The sequence below is a fragment of the Phragmites australis genome, chromosome 20 (genome assembly GCF_958298935.1).
Source record: "Phragmites australis chromosome 20, lpPhrAust1.1, whole genome shotgun sequence".
Classification (NCBI taxonomy): Eukaryota; Viridiplantae; Streptophyta; class Magnoliopsida; order Poales; family Poaceae; genus Phragmites; species Phragmites australis.
Window position 1 is genome coordinate 10,885,135 of NC_084940.1, and position 21,999 is coordinate 10,907,133.

Here is a 21,999-nt window from a genome sequence, read left to right on the forward strand (position 1 = left end):
AATCAAACCTTTGGGGGTTTTTTTTGCAACAAAATAATTTTTGGAGGGGAAAGTTAAAATCCAAGTGACTTTTGGGGGGGTTTTGCATTTTTCTCTAACTGAAAAGAGCCCACATAGCAACAAACATCAGGTATTTATGATCTTTATGTTGTGACTGCCCAGTTCGGCAATCAGCAGTTGAGTGTGAATTTTTTATGCAAATTAAGTATAGTGGCATCATTAAACGCTTCTAAGCTATAAAGGAACATAAAGTTAAATTATAATTTTCTTTAAATGCTTTGTAATTTCTTTTAATTAGTTGAAACTTCTCTACTATGAACAATTTATACTTTAAAATTTACGATACTATAGACTTCTCGTATTTTGGATTGAATATTTTTTTTAATATTGAATACCCAATCGTCAAATCCTGGGTCCGCCACTGATGGCAGGGCCGTGTTTCCCTGTGTATTTGGGCTCTGGTCAGAGCACTTCGAGTCATTCTAATCGGTGAAGCTTTCATTCAATTTGCAGCAGCTCAAAGTTATCTTATTAAGAAACATTCCTCACAAGCAATAAAGGGTAGATATCAAGAAAGCCGAGCTTGAGCAGGACAAGACGATGAACTATCCCTAGTACTAGCTGTTTCTCCTTTTTCTCAAACATGGTGGGTTACAGTATCAGAACAATACTTTAGCCCTTTGCTTCTTCAACTTGTTGCGGAAGCTTCTTTTCCTGCTGAATGCTCCCTCCTGTTTAAATATACAATTTTCAATTTATATGTAAGCATGATTTCTAGAAGGGGATTATCATCGTTTCAAATAATAATGAGGACGGGGCAGAGGCTTACCACTGGCTGGGCCGACTCCTCTGCTTGGCGGACTGCTCTTACAAGATCGCGATTCGCCTCTGTGTATAGGCTGGTTACTATGCCAGATTGGCCAGCTCTGGCCGTGCGACCCACCCTGTGCAAAAAGTCAACAGCGCAGGCAGCAAACTCCGCCTACAGAGTTGATAACAAATAGACCTTTCAATGAGATGACACACAAAAACAGATCTAATGAAGCTGAGGTTAATTAACAAAAGTCTCAAAGAATGACATAATAACAATTCCATATGGATCTTCGACACAGAACAGATAAGCATTACTGCATGAATTGCTAATGATGATGTGAACAAATTTGAGCTGTGTTGTATTGACAGGAAAAAAGGAGGCAACATCTCAAAAATGCAAAGTCAGATTTTCCTGAAAATGGCATTCTATCAAATTCAGGTGATTAACAGCAACATACATTTGAAAATGCAAAGTCAGGTCATACCTGAATGATATGAGAAACATTCGGTACGTCAAGCCCGCGAGCTGCGGCATCAGTGCATACAAGCACTCCACCATTTTCCCGAAAAGTTTGCAAATTTTTTGCCCTTTCATCTAGGGAACTCTCACGGTGGTATACAATGCATGGAATACCAACTCGCTTCAATATGTCAGAGACCGAATTAGCAGCATCAACAGTGTTTGTGAACACCATAGTGCGTTTTGGAGCAATATTTGGATCCTGAACTTCACTCTTTAGGCCATATTTTACAGCATCCAGAAGAGCATCAACTTGTGTATCAGCAGTGACCTCTATCCATCTTCGCTCTAATCTGCATACATGGTGCGCTACATATCAAATACGTGAAAGCTAAGATGGGAATATAATGTGAAGAAAACAAAATAGGATTATATGAAAAACAGCAAGGTAAATTGTAACGCTGGTCAGAAATTCCCTATGCTCATGCTGAACAAAATGGCCAAGCAAATTAAAAAGAAGGATCTCCACCATGCAGGGCATTCAGAGGCTTATTAGTTATAGTAAAACAGAGTGCATACCTAGGGTTATGGCGGTGCAGATAAGTGCCACTAACCCATACAGCATCAGGAAACATACGTTTCAGAACACCACCAGCAGTCTTTTTGCCACTCTGAGGAAGGGTGGCAGCAACAAAGACATACTGCTTGCTCCGGCTATAAATTTTTCTAACCCTCCTCCAGTCCTTGCGTCCTCCAATGTGACCATTCTCCAACTTGACTGGTCTATCATTAACATGACTGTCTTCAGTTTCATCATCAACACCACTAAACTCAGCACTCTCAGAGTCGGAATCCTCATGATATTCATCGGCATCCCCAAGTGATACTTCCTCTCCAGAATCTTTCGCTCTAGACAGTAGCTTTTCGTCAAATCTCAGCATATGGATGAGACGAATGACCTGGTTCTCAAAACTTCCACAAAGTAGCATGTCTGCCTCATCAAATACCTATTCCAAATGAACTACTATAAGGATTTTTTTTTTCTCACAGCCCTAATATCAAATATTGCTTTTTTACTTACTTGCTTTAAAACAAGACAGACACAAAATGGGAATGTAAGAAATGCTACCAACGAGAAAAACTACACAGATATTCACATCTTAACTCGAAACTACTTGAAATATTTTCTTATCCAAGTGACAGGAGAAGAAAAAAAGAATATTGCTACCCTAGGTAGATTCAGCAAATCGATGGTTAAATAAAACATAGCACACCAAGAAGAATTTCTAGTGTAACCAGCCAAGCAGCTTCATCAAATCACTTGATTAAATAATAAAACACAAATATCAGTACAAAAAGATGTCTCACTCAAGTACTTACTATGAATTTTACACGACGCAGGAATCTCTCTCTTCGCCTCTTTTCTGGGTCATAGTCAAATAAATAATTTAAGAGAGCAGCTGGAGTGGCTACAAGAATATCTGGCTGAGCAGCTGGCCAACCCTGCCATGAAATATAAATTATGAAAATACTAAACGACCACACGTTATACCAGAGTAAGTTTTATTACTGCATGGTAAGAGTACTGCAGCAAATAGGAAGCTACAAGCCTAAACAAAGTCCCATGTTGATCACATAATTGAAATTATTAAAATGGGCATTCAGTTGTGGAATGTGATGTGGTTAATTTATATTTCAATAAGTAGAACAAGGATGAAATGAGTCAATTAGCGAAAATGGTGTTCTGATAGAACATACCTTCGGCCCACAAACAGCAGCAGCACTCTTAAGAGGTTTACCAGACTCATCAAGCAACGAATTAGCCATGCGAACAACTTGCTCACAAAGCATAACATTGGGACAAAGGACTAATACGATATTATGTGCCCCTGGGCCAGTGTCCTGGGAATTATCATCTTCTGTTGGAGAAGATTTGGAGCACAACTTTTCAATCAACGGAACAAGGTAACCATGAGTTTTGCCACTTCCAGTCTCTGCTGCAACAATTACATCATTCGTCGTGAGAATATGTGGTATACAGGCTGCCTGCATGACAACATTTGAATCTTTATGTAAGTATTCTTTATGCAAAACCAAGCTCTGAAGGAGGCAGTTAGGAAAAATGCATATACTCTACTAACAGATAAGTCCCGGAGAGAGTATAATTACATCATCATGTCATTGAATAATCTAACCGAAAGGTGGCTGTAAGCAAATACTGAATCCAATCTCATCTGAGTCAAACAACCATAAACTCAAATGTCTTGCAAGATGACAACGCCAGTAAATTTGCAGCACAAGGAATTGAAATAATAACTGTTTTGCAAAGGCAAAGATGGTCATTGGTAAAGTAGTTCATTTGATCAAGACATTGTAATCCTATAAAGCAAAAGAAAAAGGAAGCATGCCAGCTGAATTCTCTACTGCTCAATTACTTATCTAACTAATAAACTGCTTGCAATTTAGGCGTTTGATATTGCCCAGCGAGACAAACGGATGAGAGACGATTTAATTATTGCATTCCAAGAATAGTCCACCATGACAAACTCGGTCACTTCACATGAACAGACACGACTAAATGGTACTGCCTACACAGTCATGTCAGAATAATTGAGTATACAAGTTACATCAACCAACTAAACAGCTGATGCTAAACAGGTATGAAACGTTTACGCGAGCTCTGACATTTCCTCGAGCACGCGGTGTGCACTGCAGCCGTGAAGCGCAGCGAGCCGTACCTGCACAAGGGAAGGCCTCGCGAGCCCAGCCCCACGCAAGGCGAACGCAAGGCGGTCGGATATGCCGAGGGACCTCCACGACGTGCTCTCCTCTGCGAAGAAGCCGTCACCCGAGCCTGCGCCGGCGTCGTCGGCCTCGGCCGCGGCGGTGGCGAGCGCGCGCGACCTCGCGGCGGGCGAAAGGATGCGCCACGGCCGAGGCGGCGGCGCGAAGAGGAGGAGGTGGTGGTGGTGGTGGCGCGTGACGAGACGGGAGGGGGCGAGAGGCGGGAGGCCCGCGAGGCGGAGGAGCGCGAGCGGCGCGAGGCGGAGGTGGTGCAGCGCCATCGCGATGTCGTGGTGTGGTGGGGACGGGCTCAAGGCGTTCGGGTAGGGGAAAAGGTTCCTCTGACGTAGCTCGTTTTACGTCAGAGGAGCACAGTAATTTGTGTCTGGTGCTACAGTTCTCTGACGTAGCTACAGTGCCGAACAGTATTTTTAGTTACTGTTCACATGGGTACTGTATACCTTTTACTGTTTATCGTGGTACTGTAGCAGACCATCTGATCGGTCGGTTCCAGATCGAACGTCCAGAATTGATTGGACTGCTCTCTGACGTAACGTCAGGGAATCCCATTCCTCGGGTAGGGTACTAGGGCTGAGCGCCTGAGTCGTTGCGATACCTTTTTTGCAGACAGGCCCTCCAAAATATGTTCATTTACGTAGAAAGGTCCACTTCTTCAAAACTACTCCCTCCCGATGCGAATATAGATCGTTTTAGCCTCCTCTACTGTTCTGCAAATATAAGTCCTTCTATAATTCCAAGCTAACTTTAGAGGCAATAGTAGAAATATTGAATATTTGAAGGCAATTGATCATATATACTGAAGGTGATATACCTAGAGACAATCATAGAGATGATTGTATCACACGTCTATGTTCATGTAGTACCGAATAATGTATTATTCTAAGAATAACTATTGTTTACATTGATTGGCAAGTATGTGACTTGTTCATGAAACTTTTTGTTTATTTCATGATGTTATTCTTAGTCGATCCCTGATCGTATATCATTGTGATGATACATAAGACCAGCATATGTATTGATTGATGATCACGCTTCATGTATCATAGGTATAGAGATACTAGATCAATAATGTAGACAGTATGTTAGAGAATATGATGTTGGATAGACCCATCTTGAGATACTGTTGGAATTGTTATTTATGATGTGCCATCAGTCGTTATCTCAAATGGTGTATCGATAGGATCCTTAGACCTGAAATCGTCATTGATTCCCAGAATGTGTAGTGGTATATAACTGGGTAGTCATAAATGTAGTTTTCAGGTTTGTTATGAAACATATCGTGGGGTATGAGCGATCAAGATCGAATTTGCCCTTCCTTGATAACTGGAGAGATATCTCTGGACACCTCGAGATAGTTGTATTGAGAAAGTGCATGGCCATGCCAATATGATTAAAGAGTTAATTATGATGAATCCACTACTTGATCGAGTGAATGGTCGAGCTACCACAAGGGTAGTACGTATCTCGCCTTGAGCTTGACTGGTATCGTGAGACGAATGGATCAGTGCATGTGTATATCAAGGTTCAACCGATATGATCTTTTATGTATACTCGGGAGTCAACATGTCCTGCTAGGGACCACTATTGATTTCGGTTTGAAAAAGGTTTTCGAGTCGTAGCCGTTTGTATATGAACCTAATGGGTCACACACTTAATGGGTTAGAACAAAACATGCAAATTGGATTCGTATATGGGTTTTGATTGGATTGTAATCTATGAGAAGTTAGAGTCCTAAAGGGCTTCCAACGTGAGAGCCCATTACACGCACACCGCACAACCTCACCCATCAAATACTACAGCTAGATCCCACCAGAAACACAAAAAGATCATGTAAAAGCAACCAAAATCCAATCTCGTCCCAAGCTTCATTCTCAACACTCTGTTCTTGTTCTGGTAGTGGTAGTCATCCAATGTGCATTTTCCTCATGAACGGGGCTCCAAACTCTCCTCCTCCAATCTTGGTATAAGTCATAAGCTCCTCTAGTTTCTTGTATGAGTCATGATCCATCGTCATAAAACCTGCAAGGACAACCAATTTTCAAAGTTAAAACACATGTTATTTCTGGTCTTCCATAAACTCCATAGAACTAAAGCACAAATAGTGTTTAATTTTTTTTGTTTTTTTGTCAATAATCTAGAACCAAGCCACAGACCCTATATCACACACAATCTTCTTTCCTTGAAGAGTGAATTCCACCGGTGGTCTCTAAACTTGTCCCGTATTCCCATCCAGGTCCCGAAACTCTCAAGATGTAGATACATTAAACTTGTTAATTGTATCACCGAGGTCCAAAATCATCCTGATTAACGCTAACTCACCTACGTGGCACGCTGAGTGTATATGGCTATATCTTTCTTCCTCTCATTTCTCTTCCCTTCTTCCTCTCCTCCATCGACAACGACACATATCCTCATTATCTCTACACCCGACTTTCCAAGATGAAAAGGCCAGCCACTCCTCTAATTCTATCCCCTTCTCGCATGTGTAATAATGGAAATCCCCTCTCAGCTAACAAAATATATTCTACCAAGCTCTAGACCCCTTGCATCCTATGGGACCATGAGGCGAGAGGATTCGAGTTCCCATGTGCCCGAGCTTGGCGGCGAAGGGGTGTTGATGCTTTCCTACTAGTAAATAAACATGATGGTGAAGTTGGTTGATGCGGACAAAAACTAGGACGATGCAACAATGACGACCAATAGAGGAGGAAAAAGGGCGGTGTAACAGTGCTCTGGTGGCTGTATCGTGAAACGAGGTGACATGGATTGAAGGAATTGAGCCGAGGCTCAATGGTGGAGGGAATCGACACTTGGAGGAGATCGGGACCTCATCTTTGTTAGCCACCTACAGCTCATTTGTAGCGAACATGGCACTCTTAAGATATGTATGTGATTTTAGTGATTAATGATATTTTGGTGATTAATGATAACATAGTTAATGGAACTAATATGTTTGTCAAGTATATGTTTTAGTAGTGTGGGGAACCGTTCAAATAGTATTCAAGCTAATCATTAGAATGATCATTTTTCATAATTATGCCCACAATGATTAACCAGAATACCATTCTGGTGGTCCTGACATGTGTTTACTTACAGGATCAGAACACACGCCTTTGCAATAAGCACATCGTCATAAGACATAATAAAGAGTGGGTAATTAAATTAAGTTACAAGTCATTGGGTAGACTAAACTTTACAACAAAATACATAACCCAAACATTTATTAGAACAGTTACGCAGCAGAATAAGTTAAATAACGACAAAAGATGGGTAAGGTCATTTGCCCAAGGCGCCACTCCAAACTAACATCACATGAGTAGAATTGCACTATTCCAGCCCGTCACCAACATCGGCGGGTATAAAGTAGCCAAAAACTAAATCTTCCTTACCTGAAAGCAAACAAAGCACGTAAGTACGGAGGTACTCGTAAGACTTAATCCATAATTAACACTTATAAATAGCCCGACTTCAAGGAGAATACATATGAGTAATTAGCAAGGACTCAACCACAAATGTTAAATAAATTTATAATGCAAACGCGATTTGGACTCAAGTGTAAGCATCTACACCTAACCAAAAACACCCTAGTATCCAGATATCATCAATATGTCTTAATTGTAACTTGTACCATATCAACTCTTCATCAACATTACCATCTATGTCCCATTATTCCATCACAACATCCCATAATAAAACTCTATGATTGATGTAAATGGACAGAAACATGCTCATAATCGAGAGCACGGCAATTTGAATTAACCTTATACCCTTCAGGGGTACATCTTTACCCACACGACACGAGAACCATCCGACTTGTGTCACCCGCTAAAGTGCACACAAGGAGGTACCCGTGTAAACCTTTTTTCAATTGAGTCCTGACCATTTGAACATATATCTATAGGTGCAGAGGTCCACTAACGCTGCTCCTGGAGCACCCTAGTTACGTCTAAAGGTGTGGAGGTAGTTAGAACTACTCTTCGAGGAAACTAGATACCTTTACAAGATTATTATGCCCACGACACCATAGACCAATAAGCCAAAAGATCACAGCTACAAAAGGTAGTCAACTTGTCTTACCATTATATTGATATGTGGTAAGTACAGAAACTACCAAAGCCAACTACAACAACGATCGATCCTTAAACGATTCAAACAGACCTATAGCATCCGAGACTCCCTTCTTGAGCCATCCCTATTGCTCGCCCAAACCTCGCCTCATCCTTACTAACTTACATATCCCGCTATCATCATTGTCTTTGTGAATAAAAGTAAATCCTAAGCTTGCGAACGATGATCGAACCACCGCTCGACTTCTACCGATGACCTAAGCCTTGCTAAGCATAACATATTCATTTTAAATTAAACCATTAAGTGCTATTCCCAAGGGTTATAATGAATCAAAGGATAATAATATCAAGGAAGGGTAATGCAAAAATTATGATCTACTCTTAAAAACCCAACCTCGACTAACTATCATACGTGACATACATATATCATACTTTATTAAATTAAAGGCAACATATGATCCAAAGTAATATGTGCAATATTCTTAGATGTCTGCCTTGCTTAAGTGCTTCACACACAATATCACAATCAAGTTCCACCTCAAGAATACCCTCATCGCTCTCCGGTTTTTCGATCACTAAAAGAAAGAACAATGCATCACAATTAACGTGACGAAATGTTATGATACATGCACCAAATACCATGAAAATATAATATGAGATGAGTTACTGAGTAATAACATGATGCAACAAGAATCATATGAATTAAAGTGTGAAAGATCATGTTATAAAAGATTTATTTAAGGTATGTTAAAAATGATCGTAATTAAGCTAGCTATCAAAATTAAATGATCCTCACAATTTAAACAGAAGTTTCATACCGAAGTATATTTTTCCTATATATAACTGATCATAAAATGAAATTTTCAAGTAGTTTCATAATTTTAGGATATCACATTAATTAACTGTGATTTATTAAGCTAAACATATTTAAATAATTAATTAATTATAAAAAGTATTTATGGAGTTATAACATTTTTAATATATAGTTCACACTCATACGAAACTAACGCAACTGGTCTCATGATTTTTGAAGTTCGTATAAATTAACTATGAAATTTACAAGCTATCAATAAAGTAAAAAAAAAAAACCTCTTGTGAACAGTAAAATTCGGATGTTCCGGTTGAACTCAGAACTTCTAGGTACCAGAACCTCTGAGTGTGGTCCTTTGCTAAAAGTTGTTTGAATTAACCCGGAACCTCCGGGTTGTAGCAGAACACGAGTTTTTTGACGATTGTTCGACCTATTCAACCTGCATATTAAAGTCTAACCCACATAAGTATATATTAGCACTAACACTTGGATTCTAAACCTAATATACACACTCTACCTACATAAATCACTAATTATTGCTCATTGAAACATCTCGTACTAGCTCCATTTCATAAAAAATGAAGCGGTGTTTCACAAAAGCAAGAATTCCGCTGCAAAACCCATACGAAGCCAAACTAATTCATCCATTCCCACCATGGGAAACCTAGAGAACTTACCCAATGTTCTTTTCAAGGTTGGTGACTATCGGTTGGGGAAGAAATCTGAGGAAAAAGGGCTTAGAGAAGAGGTCCAAGCTTTGCTGAAAATTTTAATGGGGAATAAGTGATGAAATTGGATGGGAAATCACCCAAATCCTCCTGCATTCAGCCAACACTTGGATAAAAGGGAAGCTAGAGATGTAGGTAAGCTGAAGGTGTGACATGCATACCTCGAATCTTGCTCCTTCAAGGTTGATTTGAGGGAGAAAGAGAGAGCTTGTGAGGGGAGAAGAGCAGCAACTTCTGCTGTCTTTGGGGCTGCTCGGTTGGGAGAGGAGAGGGAGAGTGAGCACGTGGGTGAGAGTGAGAGAGAGGGAGAGGGAGAAGGGCTGCTGCAACACTTGAGAGGGGGAGGGGGAGGTGGTGGGGCTAGCTGGTGAAGTCGAGTGGGAGAAGGAGAAAAGGGGTGGGGCCGGTTAGGGGGTCTCACTCGCTAGAGAGAAGCTAATTTCAGCTGTGAACTTTTATAAAAGAAACATGAGCATCGATTATAACTTCTAAGCGAGACTTAACTAAGCCAAAATTCTAACATCGAGTATTTTCAAAAATACAAAGCCATTATCAAACCACCATTTTAATTAACAAGTAAATCCAAAATACTTAACAATTAAACATGTTACTTATGATGCATAATTATGCTTAATGACATGATTAAAAAATTGGGGCATGACAAGTAGGTATCATGGATGCAACAAAAGAGAAGTCACCGAAGCCAGAACAAAGAAATGATTAAATTGGACTTGTTACACAAATTTTAATGTGATTAAATAGGATAGATTTCTGTACAATCTTGTAGAGTTTTTCACAAGCTTTCCATAGAGTTCAAGATCATCAAAATCGGAGTTCGGAGCGAAAAATTATGCCCAAAATACATATTGATGTTTTTGCTGAAATTGTATACGTTGAATATTCCGGCGCTCATAAATAAAAATCTCTGGCATTCACAAAAATACTCAGGCATTCACAAAAAGTTTACAACGAAATCTAATACACGCTAGATGTTCCAGCGTTCACAAAATAAACAAGCCATACTATTTTTTCATAGGGGTTGCAAATGGCTCGGTTGACATCGTATACACGTAGGATGTTTAAGTGTTCAAAGAGGACATCACACCAGACCTTCTAGCGTTTACAAAAAAGAAAGTGGAGTTCTAACGGCTAGTTCATAGAGAGTACACACCGTGGTTTAGCGCTTGTAATGTTGCACACGCCGAACCTTCTGATGAGTACAACGAAATGTGATAGTTGGGGCAACGGCTAATCTGCTATGTTAAGACTATAAATACCCCTTCAGTCGGTCATTTGAAGGTGCTAGAGTCCAGAAAAGCTCACATACACTTCAGAAGACATCCAAGCCACCAAAATACTTAAAGCGATCATCTAAGCCAATTAAGCACAAGATTAGAGAGTGATTAGTGCTAATAGGTCTAGAGAGAATTGTTGCTAGACGTTGCTGGCTAGAGAGTGGATCAATGAGTGATCCTAGAGTGTACCAAGTGGTACGCTGATATCTTAGAGTCTTGGTGACTCACCAGTACTATGAGCTTTGGTAGCAACACTGGCACTGTGAGCTTTAGTAGCTCATGCTTGTTGACCCTCTGATTTGGTGTAGAACGGCGACAAGAAACTTGTACGGAGATGCGGAGACTCTTGCCTTGGTGGCTCAAACTCCAAAGTGAAGACGACGACAAGTGATTGAAAGAAAAGCTAGCGGTGAGACATTGTCTTGATGGTCCATTCGGCTTGAGGTCTTGCCTTGGTAACTTGGTGACTCAAGAGCCATGACTAAAAGGGTTTTAGCAACCGGGAGCATATCCTTGATGGAGCTCCAACATGAGCTAAATGTGTCATTCATAGATACAAATTAATATAAATTTATATTATAAAGTTTTTGAAGCCGAATACTTTTAAGTGTCCTAATTCATCATTTTCTTCTTAAAACATCACCGATTCTTACATTGTCGATTGCTCCGCAGCCTTTACCACTGCTTATATAGACATTCCTGAAAATCACTGACCTTGCGACGGGATTGATTGTGGGAGGGAGAGGAAGAGATAGTGGCGGAGTTAAGCTGCCTAAGCTGGGCAGTGGAGAGAGATTGCAGAGAGGATGAGAGAGAGAGGAGAGAGATGGGAGAGAAGATGAAACAGAGAGTTGGACCGCATAAGCGAGCCAACGCTCATTAGGACAATTTGGATATCGAGTGGTACAGTTAGCAAGTTTAGGATAAGGATATGTATTTTGAGAGTTTGAGGACTTAAATAGAAATGCAAGAGAAATTTAGAGACCGTTGGTGGATTTCTCTCTTCCTAAGATTATAGAAACCCAGATTTCTTTAGCAACCACACGATAAAAAAACATGTGATGAATAGATTCATTTTCACAGCAAAATAAACATGACTTATTTGTCACACGATATCTCTTACTCAAATTATCTCTAGTTAGCAACTTGTTATTTGCCAATAACCAAAGAAAAAAATGAATCCCAGGTGGGAAAAAAAGATTCTAAACGGCAGGAGCAAAAACAGACTGCCTCCCCTAAAATCGATAATAGCATTACACATTGGATTGAGTAAGTACAAGAGGATTAAAATTTCTAAAACAAGTTATCTTCCTCATCATTCAAACTAATCGAACTAGCTATCTGAACCACGTCCAGTCACAAAAATTCACTAGTCTATTGTCTATTGTCTATTGTTTGCCTGAAAAATACACAAGGTCAGAATCATTCCAGTGTTCATCAATTGTTTAATTGTTTTCATTCACAATGACATACACCTCCGAGTAGTAAATAGCTAGACTAGAAATTCCGAAGCAGTTGTCTTCCCAAAACTTACTTTTCCCATTACATACTGACCATTTATAACCTAATTTAGCAGCTTGGGTTCCCCACATCACACCTCCCCAAAGGAGACACTTGCCATCTCCATAGCTGAGCACATTGGGATTATCAGTCTTAAACTTGAAGTCAGTTAGCTCTCTACAATTTGTGTCCATATTTAAATTATATCTCTTGATCCAAGAGGCTAGCAAGCACATGTTTAGACAAGAATGCTTGGAGTCAATTAGCTCTCCAAAATGAATTTAGCTAGTATTTTTCCCAAAAGGACCTAAGATTACAATCAAGTAAGCTTTTTCTTAGAAATATAAAGAACAAACTAGATTTCACTCAAGAAGCGTTGCGTTATGGCTTATGCACTGATTAGCTAGCTAGACTCAAGCGCAAACAGTGACACTTTAAGCCTGCGACCGGGTATACCACAAATCTGCAAGAACTTTATTAAGCATTGTTTCTAATTGAAGTAACGTGCACAGTTGATTGAAAAAGTCTGAACATTTCAAATAGTAATTAGCGCTAACAATGAAACCTAGAGGACCTAAATTCTTGCTCAAGGGCATCTCAACTCATGGGTGGATTTAGGAGGTAGTAAGGGTCTGGAGGCCCCTACCATCCCTGAGCTCTCTCTCCAAACAACTTTTTTTGCCATAAATAAGAAAGAGAAAAAAAGAAAAGAAAAAGATGGAGAAACAGGTAGACGAGCCTCCATATCTGGCTCCTCTGCATCCGACACTGTCTCGGCTCTCGATGAAATGTAGCTTTCAACATAAGACTGCCTCTTCAAATGTTCCATAAACCATACAAGTTATATTCTTATCCGGTCTCATTTGACATAATTTTACAGAATTTGAGCTCTTTTTATTGGAATCCATGTAAATTCAAACTTTTTAAACAGATCAATTAATAAAATGTGGAACCCAATTTTGACACACTTCAAACTTTCAGACTCCACTCCCGGCTAATCAATGCGTCCACACACTGCACACTAAAGCCGAACCATTCCACTCCCGTATACCCCCTCACTAAGAATATCTTCAAATCATATTTCATTTATTTCGTTTTCTTCTTGTTTTTCCTCCATATTTCTATATCTTTTATTTTTTCTCATCTTTAATAATTTCTCTTCAAAGGTATTCGTAACGTGAAATAAAAGAAAATTATGAGATAGAGAAAATATAAAAGAGAATCTCTTTATAAAAAAGTGAAAAAAACCGTTAAAGTGATAAAGAAAATAAAAACTCATTTATAAAAGTAACCGGACTCGCGAACAAAAACAGTGGACATAGTCTACCGGTCGCGAGGAGGGGCACCGTCCTTCCACGGCCCCACAAACCCCCAAAATTTCAAAACCCCGCACCCGATAGCGGCTTCTCCATCCCTCCCCGATTCGATCCATCCTGACGCTGCCGACGCGCGCCGAGCCCTAGAACCCAGCCATGCGACGGGACGATGCCGGCGGCGGCACCGGGTTCCACGAGCTGTTCGACTCCGTGCGCCGGTCCATCTCCTTCCGCACCGCCGCCGCGGCGGAACCTCCCGCGGGCGCCTTCGGCGCGGGGGCCGGCGGCGGGATCGGCGTGCGGATCAGCTCCTGCCTCCGGAAGTCGCGGGGGATGGGGCTGCTTGGGATCATCTCCAAGAGCCCCTCGCCACCGCGCCGCCTGCTGCCGCCGACACCGGACGAGTCGAGCGGCAGCGGAGGAGGAGAGGAGAACCCGCCGATTCGGTGGCGGAAGGGGGAGCTAATCGGGTGCGGCGCGTTCGGGCAGGTTTACCTCGGGATGAACCTGGACTCCGGCGAGCTCCTCGCCGTCAAGCAGGTGCTGGGGTTTTGCCGAGTGGGATTAGGTCTTTACGGTTTGGCGTTCTGGAGGCGTTCGGCGTAGTGACTTTCTGTTTTCTGTGATCTCTATTGCAGGTTTTGATCGGGAGTAGCAACGCGACGAGGGAGAAGGCCCAAGTGAGTAGCATTTCTTCCAGCCACCTGTTTGTTTGCTAGCGCTTTAGAGGTTCGAAGCATTTGCCTGATATGAGGTGCTTTTCGGTTTCGGGGGTTGTGGTTAGGCACATATTAAAGAGCTCGAAGAAGAAGTGAAGCTGCTCAAGAACTTGTCGCACCTCAACATTGTTGTGAGTGGATGCAACATGGATTAGAAATTTTGCTTTCGTTTGTTAATTGCTAAGACATTGCTGTTTGATTTACTCTGCTTGGTCTGAAAAGAGGTATCTTGGGACTGTTCGAGAGGAAGACACACTAAATATTTTGCTGGAATTTGTCCCTGGAGGGTCCATACAGTCACTTTTGGGAAAGCTCGGCTCATTCCCAGAGCCAGTAAGTAATCATCAATCTGTGTTGTTTGCATTCTGCTGAGTTCATTGTGGAAAACAAACTTCCATTTCATCTGTTGATCAGGTCATTAGGAAATACACTAAGCAAATTCTGCAAGGATTGGAATATCTGCATAGCAATGCAATAATACATAGAGACATAAAGGTATAACCTCTAAAATCTGAACATATAATGGCAGATATTTGTCCTTCATTGTTTCATTGTTATGCTTATTGTGGTGAACCTGGGATTTTGTCAAATTTCAGGGTGCAAACATTCTTGTCGATAACAAAGGATGCATCAAACTTGCCGATTTTGGGGCATCTAAGCAAGTGGCAAAATTGGTAAGATCAAAATACCATGCTCAGTGTGCTGTTAAGGTCGAGTACAATTGAGGGAAGTCATCAAACTTGAACAATAAGACTGGGTTATTCAGAAGTGAAACTTAGAGTATTCCTTTTAATCAAACATGAAAAAGCGAGTCCCATGCAGGCTTATATTCAGGGTGCCACATTTTTTATCTTTTGCTAAACCACTTGCAATTTGTACAACAGAGAAAAAACAATATGTACGAGGAGGGGAATACAAAGCAAAAATAAGGTTCTTTTGCACCTCTAGAATACTGTAGGACGTAATAGTCTCATGGGACCATATGAATGTAGCAGGGCCTACAAAACAAAGTATGGATGCCCCTACATTGAATTACAATGTTAAATTACTGAAAGTAAGCAGCTTGGTTTTGTAGCTGGTATGGTCTATTTTCAGTATAAATGTTGAATGACACCCACCGATTGTCATATTTTCTAATTCTAGTCTTGTGGCCACAATTATACATTCTTGTTTAGTATCAGGACAGTTAGCATCTGCCAGACTCGGATAAATATCCTCATGTTCTTGCATCAGTCGCGCATTAACCTATCTATCTGCTGCATTTTTTTTTATTGGAATGTCTGATGTCACTGTATATTTGCTTTGTTCAAGTTATTCCTTATTTCCTATGGCAATGCACTTACAACAATATGCCATGCTTTGTCAGGCTACTGTGACAGCCGCTAAAACGATGAAAGGAACACCATATTGGATGGCACCTGAAGTCATTGTTGGGAGTGGGCATAGCTTGTATGTCAAGAAACTCTTACAGTGCCTTGTTTCTTGCCTTTTCAGATTCGAATAAGCCAATAAGGCCCAAATTTTGTCTTTTTTTCTTTCCTTTTTGCTATATTTGGTTGCTCTGGAATACGTTTTTCTAGTTCTACTTGTTTGTAATGATTTAAGAAATATGAACGTTTAAAGCTTCACTTCTATCTTGGAAACTGATGTGCAAATTTTTTGAAGAAAATTGTGGGCCTGATTTCGGACTATGGTACTGCAGTAATGCTTTAAGTTCTGTGCAATTTATAGTTTTCTGGGACCGCATAAAGGCACTGCTCGAAGAATAATATGTGTTATATGTTCTTGAACTTCATAGATTGCCCCAGTACAAGTTGAATATCATTTCCAATCCCATTTGCTAAATGGCTAGTTTACATCATTTATTGTCCGAACACAGAAATGGAGTCAGGAAACAGTAACATTATTTCTTACTTTAAGATAATCATTTTTAAATAATCTTTTAATGATTTCACCTGCTGCTTTCCTTGATTAACTGTTATGGATGTATAACTTCTAACAAGGTGTAAAGTATATACCCCCTCTGGTCATAAATACACGACGTTTTGGACAAGGTTCCGGTCAAACTTTTAAAACTTTGACCATCAATATCTTTAAAAATATTTATGTTGGGAACACTAAAATCATATGTACAGGTTCGATTTGAAAAGTAGTTTCACCTTATCACAACTTTATTGTGTTTTATAAATATATTCAAATAAAAAATAGTGGTCAAAGCTACACTTTGTAGACTGCCTTTGTCCAAAACGTCAAGTATTTGTGACCAGAGGGAGTACTGTAATTTGAAATTTTGCTTTTCAGAACTGTCCTATCTTTATTTGTTCTCATTTTTGCAACTGGTCCTTACTGTTCCATTCTCTCAGCTCTGCGGATATATGGAGTGTCGGCTGCACAGTCATTGAAATGGCAACCGGTAAACCACCATGGAGTCAGCAGTATCAAGAGGTAAGTTTCTATCATCCTAAGCCCTAAGAAAGTTATAAAAAATTGTTATTTGCTGCACTAATAAAATCTTTTCAGGTTGCTCTTCTATTTCATGTTGGAACCACAAAGTCACACCCACCTATACCTGAACATCTCTCGCCAGAGGCCAAAGATTTTCTGCTGAAATGCCTGCAGAAGTATGCCTATTATTGTCATGTATTCCACTTAGCTAATATTTCCTCCAAAGCATCAGGAAACTTCCTGCCAATGAAAACTTTAGTTCTCAAATGTCTTGTCTGATGCCTTGATTATTTTTTTTCTTCTTTTAGGGAGCCAGAGCTGAGGTCTACTGCATCAGGTTTATTAAAGGTACGTATTTGCACTAATTGCTGAATTCTAGCTAGTGGTGTTCCTGTGGTTCTAACTGTTTGCTGATATTGATTTGTAAATGTGACCTCTTGAAACATTTTCTTGCAGCACCCATTTGTTACAGGAGAATTGTACAACCTGCAGCCACTCAATCGCGCTGCACACAAGGTTGGATTACTAGCATAGTCTGATGTTGCTTTATCTAATTTTTTTTTATCTAATAACTTGATTTAAACAATGATGCAGGAAACTTCTGTTAATGAGATTCCTGCAAATGATGTGCCAAATGGCTTGTAAGTGAATTATGTAATTCCTGACTTCCTGTGATTGCCAGATTACCCATCATCTCATTCTTGTTTCTAATTACGGCTTTGCAACTTATTTAACTGTTTCTAGGGGTTTGAATCATTCTTCGAACCGGTCGACCATTAACTCCAACAGATCGTCAAAAATCAAGCCCTTATGGGAGGGTAGCTGTGATGATGACATGTGTGAGTTTACTGACAAGGATGACTACCCAGCAGTTGGATCTGTAAGAATTTTGCTTCAGCTGTTGAAATTTCATTTGAGCTTCCACATTGGTTATTCTGTCTATTTAAAAAGTGACTTTGTGAATTTGTCTACGTTATATCCTTATGCTCACTTTCCACTCTGTCAATTCAGAGCTATAATCCTATGTCCGAACCATTTGATAACTGGGAAAGCAAGTTTGACATGAGCACAGAGCAAAGTTCTCACAAATCAACGGAATTTGGTGGATTAGCGAATCATGCTGAAAGCTGCATAACTGAAAATGACTATACTTTCCCTTGCGAGGGAAGTTGTGAAGATGGCGATGTACTTACAGAGTCAAAAATAAAGGCATTTCTTGACGAGAAGGTACCTACTATTTATAAGAATGCACAAATTCAGTAGTTTACTGCTGATGCTTAAATGCTGTTTACTGTTTTCTTGGCAGGCCCTTGACCTGAAAAAGCTACAGACACCTTTATATGAGGAGTTCTACAACACAGTGAATGCAGGGTGTTCTCAGGGAGCTGATAAAATTTCCAAGGGAAAATTCACAAATAGTCCAAAATTGCCCCCTCGAGGAAAGTCACCTCCAAGTAAGATGAGAGGAGGTGCATCGCCAACATGTGATAATTTGAATAATACAAGTCCCGAAAGCTGCAGCAAGCAATTCCCAAGAAGCAGTGTGAAGAGCAGCCGAATTTTGAGGGAAATAGCTTCTCCTCAACTCAATGAATTTGGGGATAAAATACATCTTGATGTCCCAGATAGCCCAAGGTTCGTATGGTATTCCTTGTTTTGGAACTGAAATTATATTATGCAAAAACCTAACCACCTAACCAATGCTGAGGCAACTATAGGCTCATTTATTTTCTGCTATGACCAGCACGTGATCTAATTGGGGAACTATTTCTATTAACAGCAGCAGCTTCGCCGAGAGGCAGAAGAAGTGGAAAGAAGAGTTGGACCAGGAGCTTGAGAGGGAAAGAGGTAAGCGGAAGCTTTGATAATCTATGCACTCGTCATATTTCATCAATGTTGATTTCATCTATGAATTCACCAACAGTGATGAGATTAGCTGGCTGTGGTAAAACACCATCTCCAAATAGAGGCCCCAATGCGAAACGAGAGCGGCATCCTGCCAATTGAACAGACAACAGGACTCCTTGTTTCTTTATTTCATCCCACAGAACAACCTATGGTAACTATATAATGTCAGGGATTGGTGGAAGTGACAGTATAGTCTGCACTGCCTTATCAATGGCAGTATGCGGTGAGCTATGGCTGCAGAATCATCTTGGTACAAGTAGATCTACTTTGAAGTGGATTGGTACAGACTACAGACGCTGTCATCACGACTCATGATCAGGATTATTGTTGCCACTGCCTGGAGAACGTTGTGCTGACAATTTTCTGATTTGAAGGCTGCATTTTCCATTCTGTTCAGTGCCAAGCGCTTTGGCGCTTGATTTATATCGAGAATATGTTGTACAAATTTTGGGTTTGTAAGCAATATGAGTTTGGTGGTCTTGGTTTTGTATGGTGCTTGTTTTTGAAAGCGTGTAATAAGCCAAGGAATGCAAATTATGGAAAATTCTGTTTGCCGAGTGAATCTGAGCTTTTCAGGCAGTGCATGTGCGATCATCTGCTGTTAGTACGTGCAATCAAGTGCTGCATCCTGTAAGACACTGTAGAGTTCTATAGCTACATGCTATTCGCATGTTATAGTTTACATTTCTGGTCAGCAACAGTCAGCGTTCTGAACTGCTGGTGGTTTTCCTTATCTGCCTTCTGCGTCGATCTGGTAGCTTGTAACCTGGTATTGCGGATGGATCCTTTTTATATCGTCGTGCTTGTGAAAATTGTCTAAGGTGTTATGAATTGCCATGCTTTTCTTGCATGTTGGCACTGTTGTTGCTATTCTCTGTTTTTTTGGGAAGACAGTAGGGGAATCCTCTATTGTGGTAGATATATTATAAATATAGAAAAAGACAAAAAGAAAAACATTGTACAAGAGAGAAACAACAAGGAAACACAGGTAAGCAAGCTGAGGCAAGCCCGAAACAAAGAGAAGCTAAACGAGTTGATTAAGCCAATTGTAGACTGAACTATGAAGCTGAGACTTATATCTATGAAGTTGCAGGTAAGCTTCTTCCCTGAAATCTATCAGCCAAGTCTGAAAGGAAGGCTGAATCTGTCTAAAGATGAAGATCTCCATGAAGAAAGAGACTTGAAAATCAGAGCTTACTTTATGAATCATCATGAAGAATTGAAGCTGAGTACTCCATTGGACGTTCAAAGCTTGCCAACATCTCTTACTGAAAGAACATTCAAAAAATTGATGGAAGGTTGTTTCTTCAATTCCCTTGTTGCATAGAATACAATTATAGTTGTTCCCTTCAATCTTGAAATTCTTTCTTCTCAAAATATTCCTTGTATTTAGTCTATCCATGAAGATAAGCTAGAGAAACACTGTGAGCTTGTTGTTGCATTTTGATTTCCAGATCCATAAATAGGAATTGGTGGAGTGAGATACTTGAATGGAATCATGTAAAATTTTCTAGCAGAGTACATATTTGAACCCGAAGAGTAATGCCATTCATCAAGAGAAGCTGATTGTTCTTGTAACATTTGAACTCTGCTCCGAAGAATCTCATATTCCTGAAATGCTTGTTCTGACAAAGGAATATGAAAGTTACTTTGAATTAGGATTTTTTTAATATTACTTTTTTGAACGAATATTACAGAAATAATACAGGAAATGAATAAATTCCAAAAATATTACCTATTCATCCAACGGTTTGGCGAAAATAAGTTTTCGCCCTATCGTACGGTGAAAACTCTATTTTCGCCAAACCGTATGGCGAAAATATGGGCTCCATGGTGGCTGAACCTTTTCTCACCTATTTTCATCTATTTTCGCCAAACGGTTGACGGAAAATTGAATTTTCGTCAACCGTATAGCGATGTAGCGTTTTTCCACTGTACCATTCGGCAAAAACTGCCCGTTGAACTTTTGCATAAATTATTTTATATTTTATTATATGCATGGAAAAAAAATTACTTATTTTTTTCGATGTAAATTTGTGGAAGTACGTGTTTGATTGCATACATTTTTTATTGTCGCGCCATAGCTCGTTTATTTGCTATGTTTTATTCAAATTAAACTTTATGGCACATATTGAAATACATGTAGGTGGAATGATAAAACCACAATAAATGTTAGATAGAATGTGTATATGAGATGGGTATATGGAATTTAAACATTACTAATGGTATATAGGCTATATCTAAGATACATACACGACTTAGGTAATAGATTAAAAATGATAGAACCACTTTGAATTCAACAACTACAACAATTAGTAGCATAAACATTACAGACGGAATGACCCTTGAAGGCAAAGTTGCCTGTGCCTTATCTCCGGGTCATTAAAGGTTGTTTCGTCAAAAGGTTGTTTTGTCATAAAAGATTGTTTTGTCAATCTGAAAAGCCATTATCATGCTGTCCGGTTTTGTCAATTTAAAAAGCCACTAGTAACATAGTAAAATAAGATAATATGATCATAGTAACTAAACTACTCTCTAAACTAGCAGTTACGAATAGAAAGCTGAATAAATTATATTTATTAAGCAGGAAAGCAACACAGACTACTCCTAACCCCTACCTCGACCCCTACCCTGGGCCCTGCCTTTGGCATGCGTCGGAGGGTGAACTCCTATCGCAGGGATCCAGAGGGACCCCTTTGATTCGGCCGGGGATGATTCTGAATATGTTTGCGGGAGAAATAAATATGTGTAAATGCGATGGCAGGTGGGATGGAATGATCGAATGCGGAATGAAGTAAATGCACTGGAGGGATTTTAGACAGGTTCGGGCCGCACTGAGCGTAATACCCTACTCCTGTGTGGATGCTATAAATGCTCTGGGAATGTTCCTCAGGGATATTGCTGGTTACAAGAATGTTTGTCTATCCTAGAGCTTCGGGCTCTTTGTTCTTCGGTGGTCTCAGCTTCTATGCTTGTACTGAGTGTTCTTCTGTCTTTACTCGGGATTCTTCGCCTTTGTTAGCCTAAAAAATTCTCTTCTTGTCCGTGCCTACCGGCTCTCTTAAATACCCACCGGCGGTAGCGTGCCCCGAAAGGGAGGGCACGAGTTCCAAGACGCCATAAATAAAAAAT

General features: G+C 40.1%; 2 protein-coding genes across 3 annotated transcripts; one reads left to right on the plus strand and one right to left on the minus strand.

Moving 5' to 3' along the window:
• Positions 1-477: 477 nt before the first annotated feature.
• Positions 478-4,387, minus strand: LOC133902086 (DEAD-box ATP-dependent RNA helicase 22-like). The gene is made up of 7 exons (XM_062343661.1): positions 4,012-4,387; positions 3,032-3,319; positions 2,654-2,776; positions 1,853-2,280; positions 1,299-1,626; positions 830-982; positions 478-731 (listed from the first exon to the last, which is right to left on the minus strand). The coding sequence occupies exons 1-7, from the start codon at positions 4,336-4,338 to the stop codon at positions 660-662; spliced, it is 1,719 nt and encodes a 572-aa protein (XP_062199645.1). The 5' UTR covers positions 4,339-4,387; the 3' UTR covers positions 478-659.
• Positions 4,388-13,822: 9,435 nt separating this feature from the next.
• LOC133902406 (mitogen-activated protein kinase kinase kinase NPK1-like) lies at positions 13,823-19,446 on the plus strand. 2 transcript variants are annotated; one of them, XM_062343989.1, is made up of 17 exons: positions 13,823-14,335; positions 14,434-14,475; positions 14,580-14,645; positions 14,737-14,847; positions 14,929-15,009; positions 15,111-15,188; positions 15,881-15,963; positions 16,878-16,959; positions 17,035-17,135; positions 17,268-17,307; positions 17,416-17,475; positions 17,554-17,600; positions 17,704-17,839; positions 17,971-18,186; positions 18,266-18,594; positions 18,743-18,807; positions 18,884-19,446. In XM_062343989.1, exons 1-17 carry the CDS (start codon positions 13,952-13,954, stop codon positions 18,964-18,966), a joined length of 2,004 nt encoding a protein of 667 aa, XP_062199973.1. In that variant the 5' UTR covers positions 13,823-13,951; the 3' UTR covers positions 18,967-19,446. The 2 variants fall into 2 exon arrangements, with proteins under 2 accessions (XP_062199973.1, XP_062199972.1); XM_062343988.1 differs by having other exon boundaries at positions 13,824-14,335; positions 18,740-18,807.
• The last annotated feature ends 2,553 nt before the right edge of the window (positions 19,447-21,999 follow it).

Coding starts and splice junctions, on each gene's coding strand:
- LOC133902086 (XM_062343661.1), bottom strand. CDS start 4,338: ATGGCGCTGCACCACCTCCGCCTCGCGCCGCTCGCGCTCCTCCGCCTC. Junction 2,777..3,031: donor CTGCTGTTTGTGGGCCGAAG/GTATGTTCTATC, acceptor ATTTCATGGCAG/GGTTGGCCAGCTGCTCAGCC. Junction 732..829: donor AGGAGTCGGCCCAGCCAGTG/GTAAGCCTCTGC, acceptor ATATTTAAACAG/GAGGGAGCATTCAGCAGGAA.
- LOC133902406 (XM_062343988.1), top strand. CDS start 13,952: ATGCGACGGGACGATGCCGGCGGCGGCACCGGGTTCCACGAGCTGTTC. Junction 18,187..18,265: donor AGGCATTTCTTGACGAGAAG/GTACCTACTATT, acceptor TTTTCTTGGCAG/GCCCTTGACCTGAAAAAGCT. Junction 18,595..18,739: donor GATGTCCCAGATAGCCCAAG/GTTCGTATGGTA, acceptor TTCTATTAACAG/CAGCAGCTTCGCCGAGAGGC.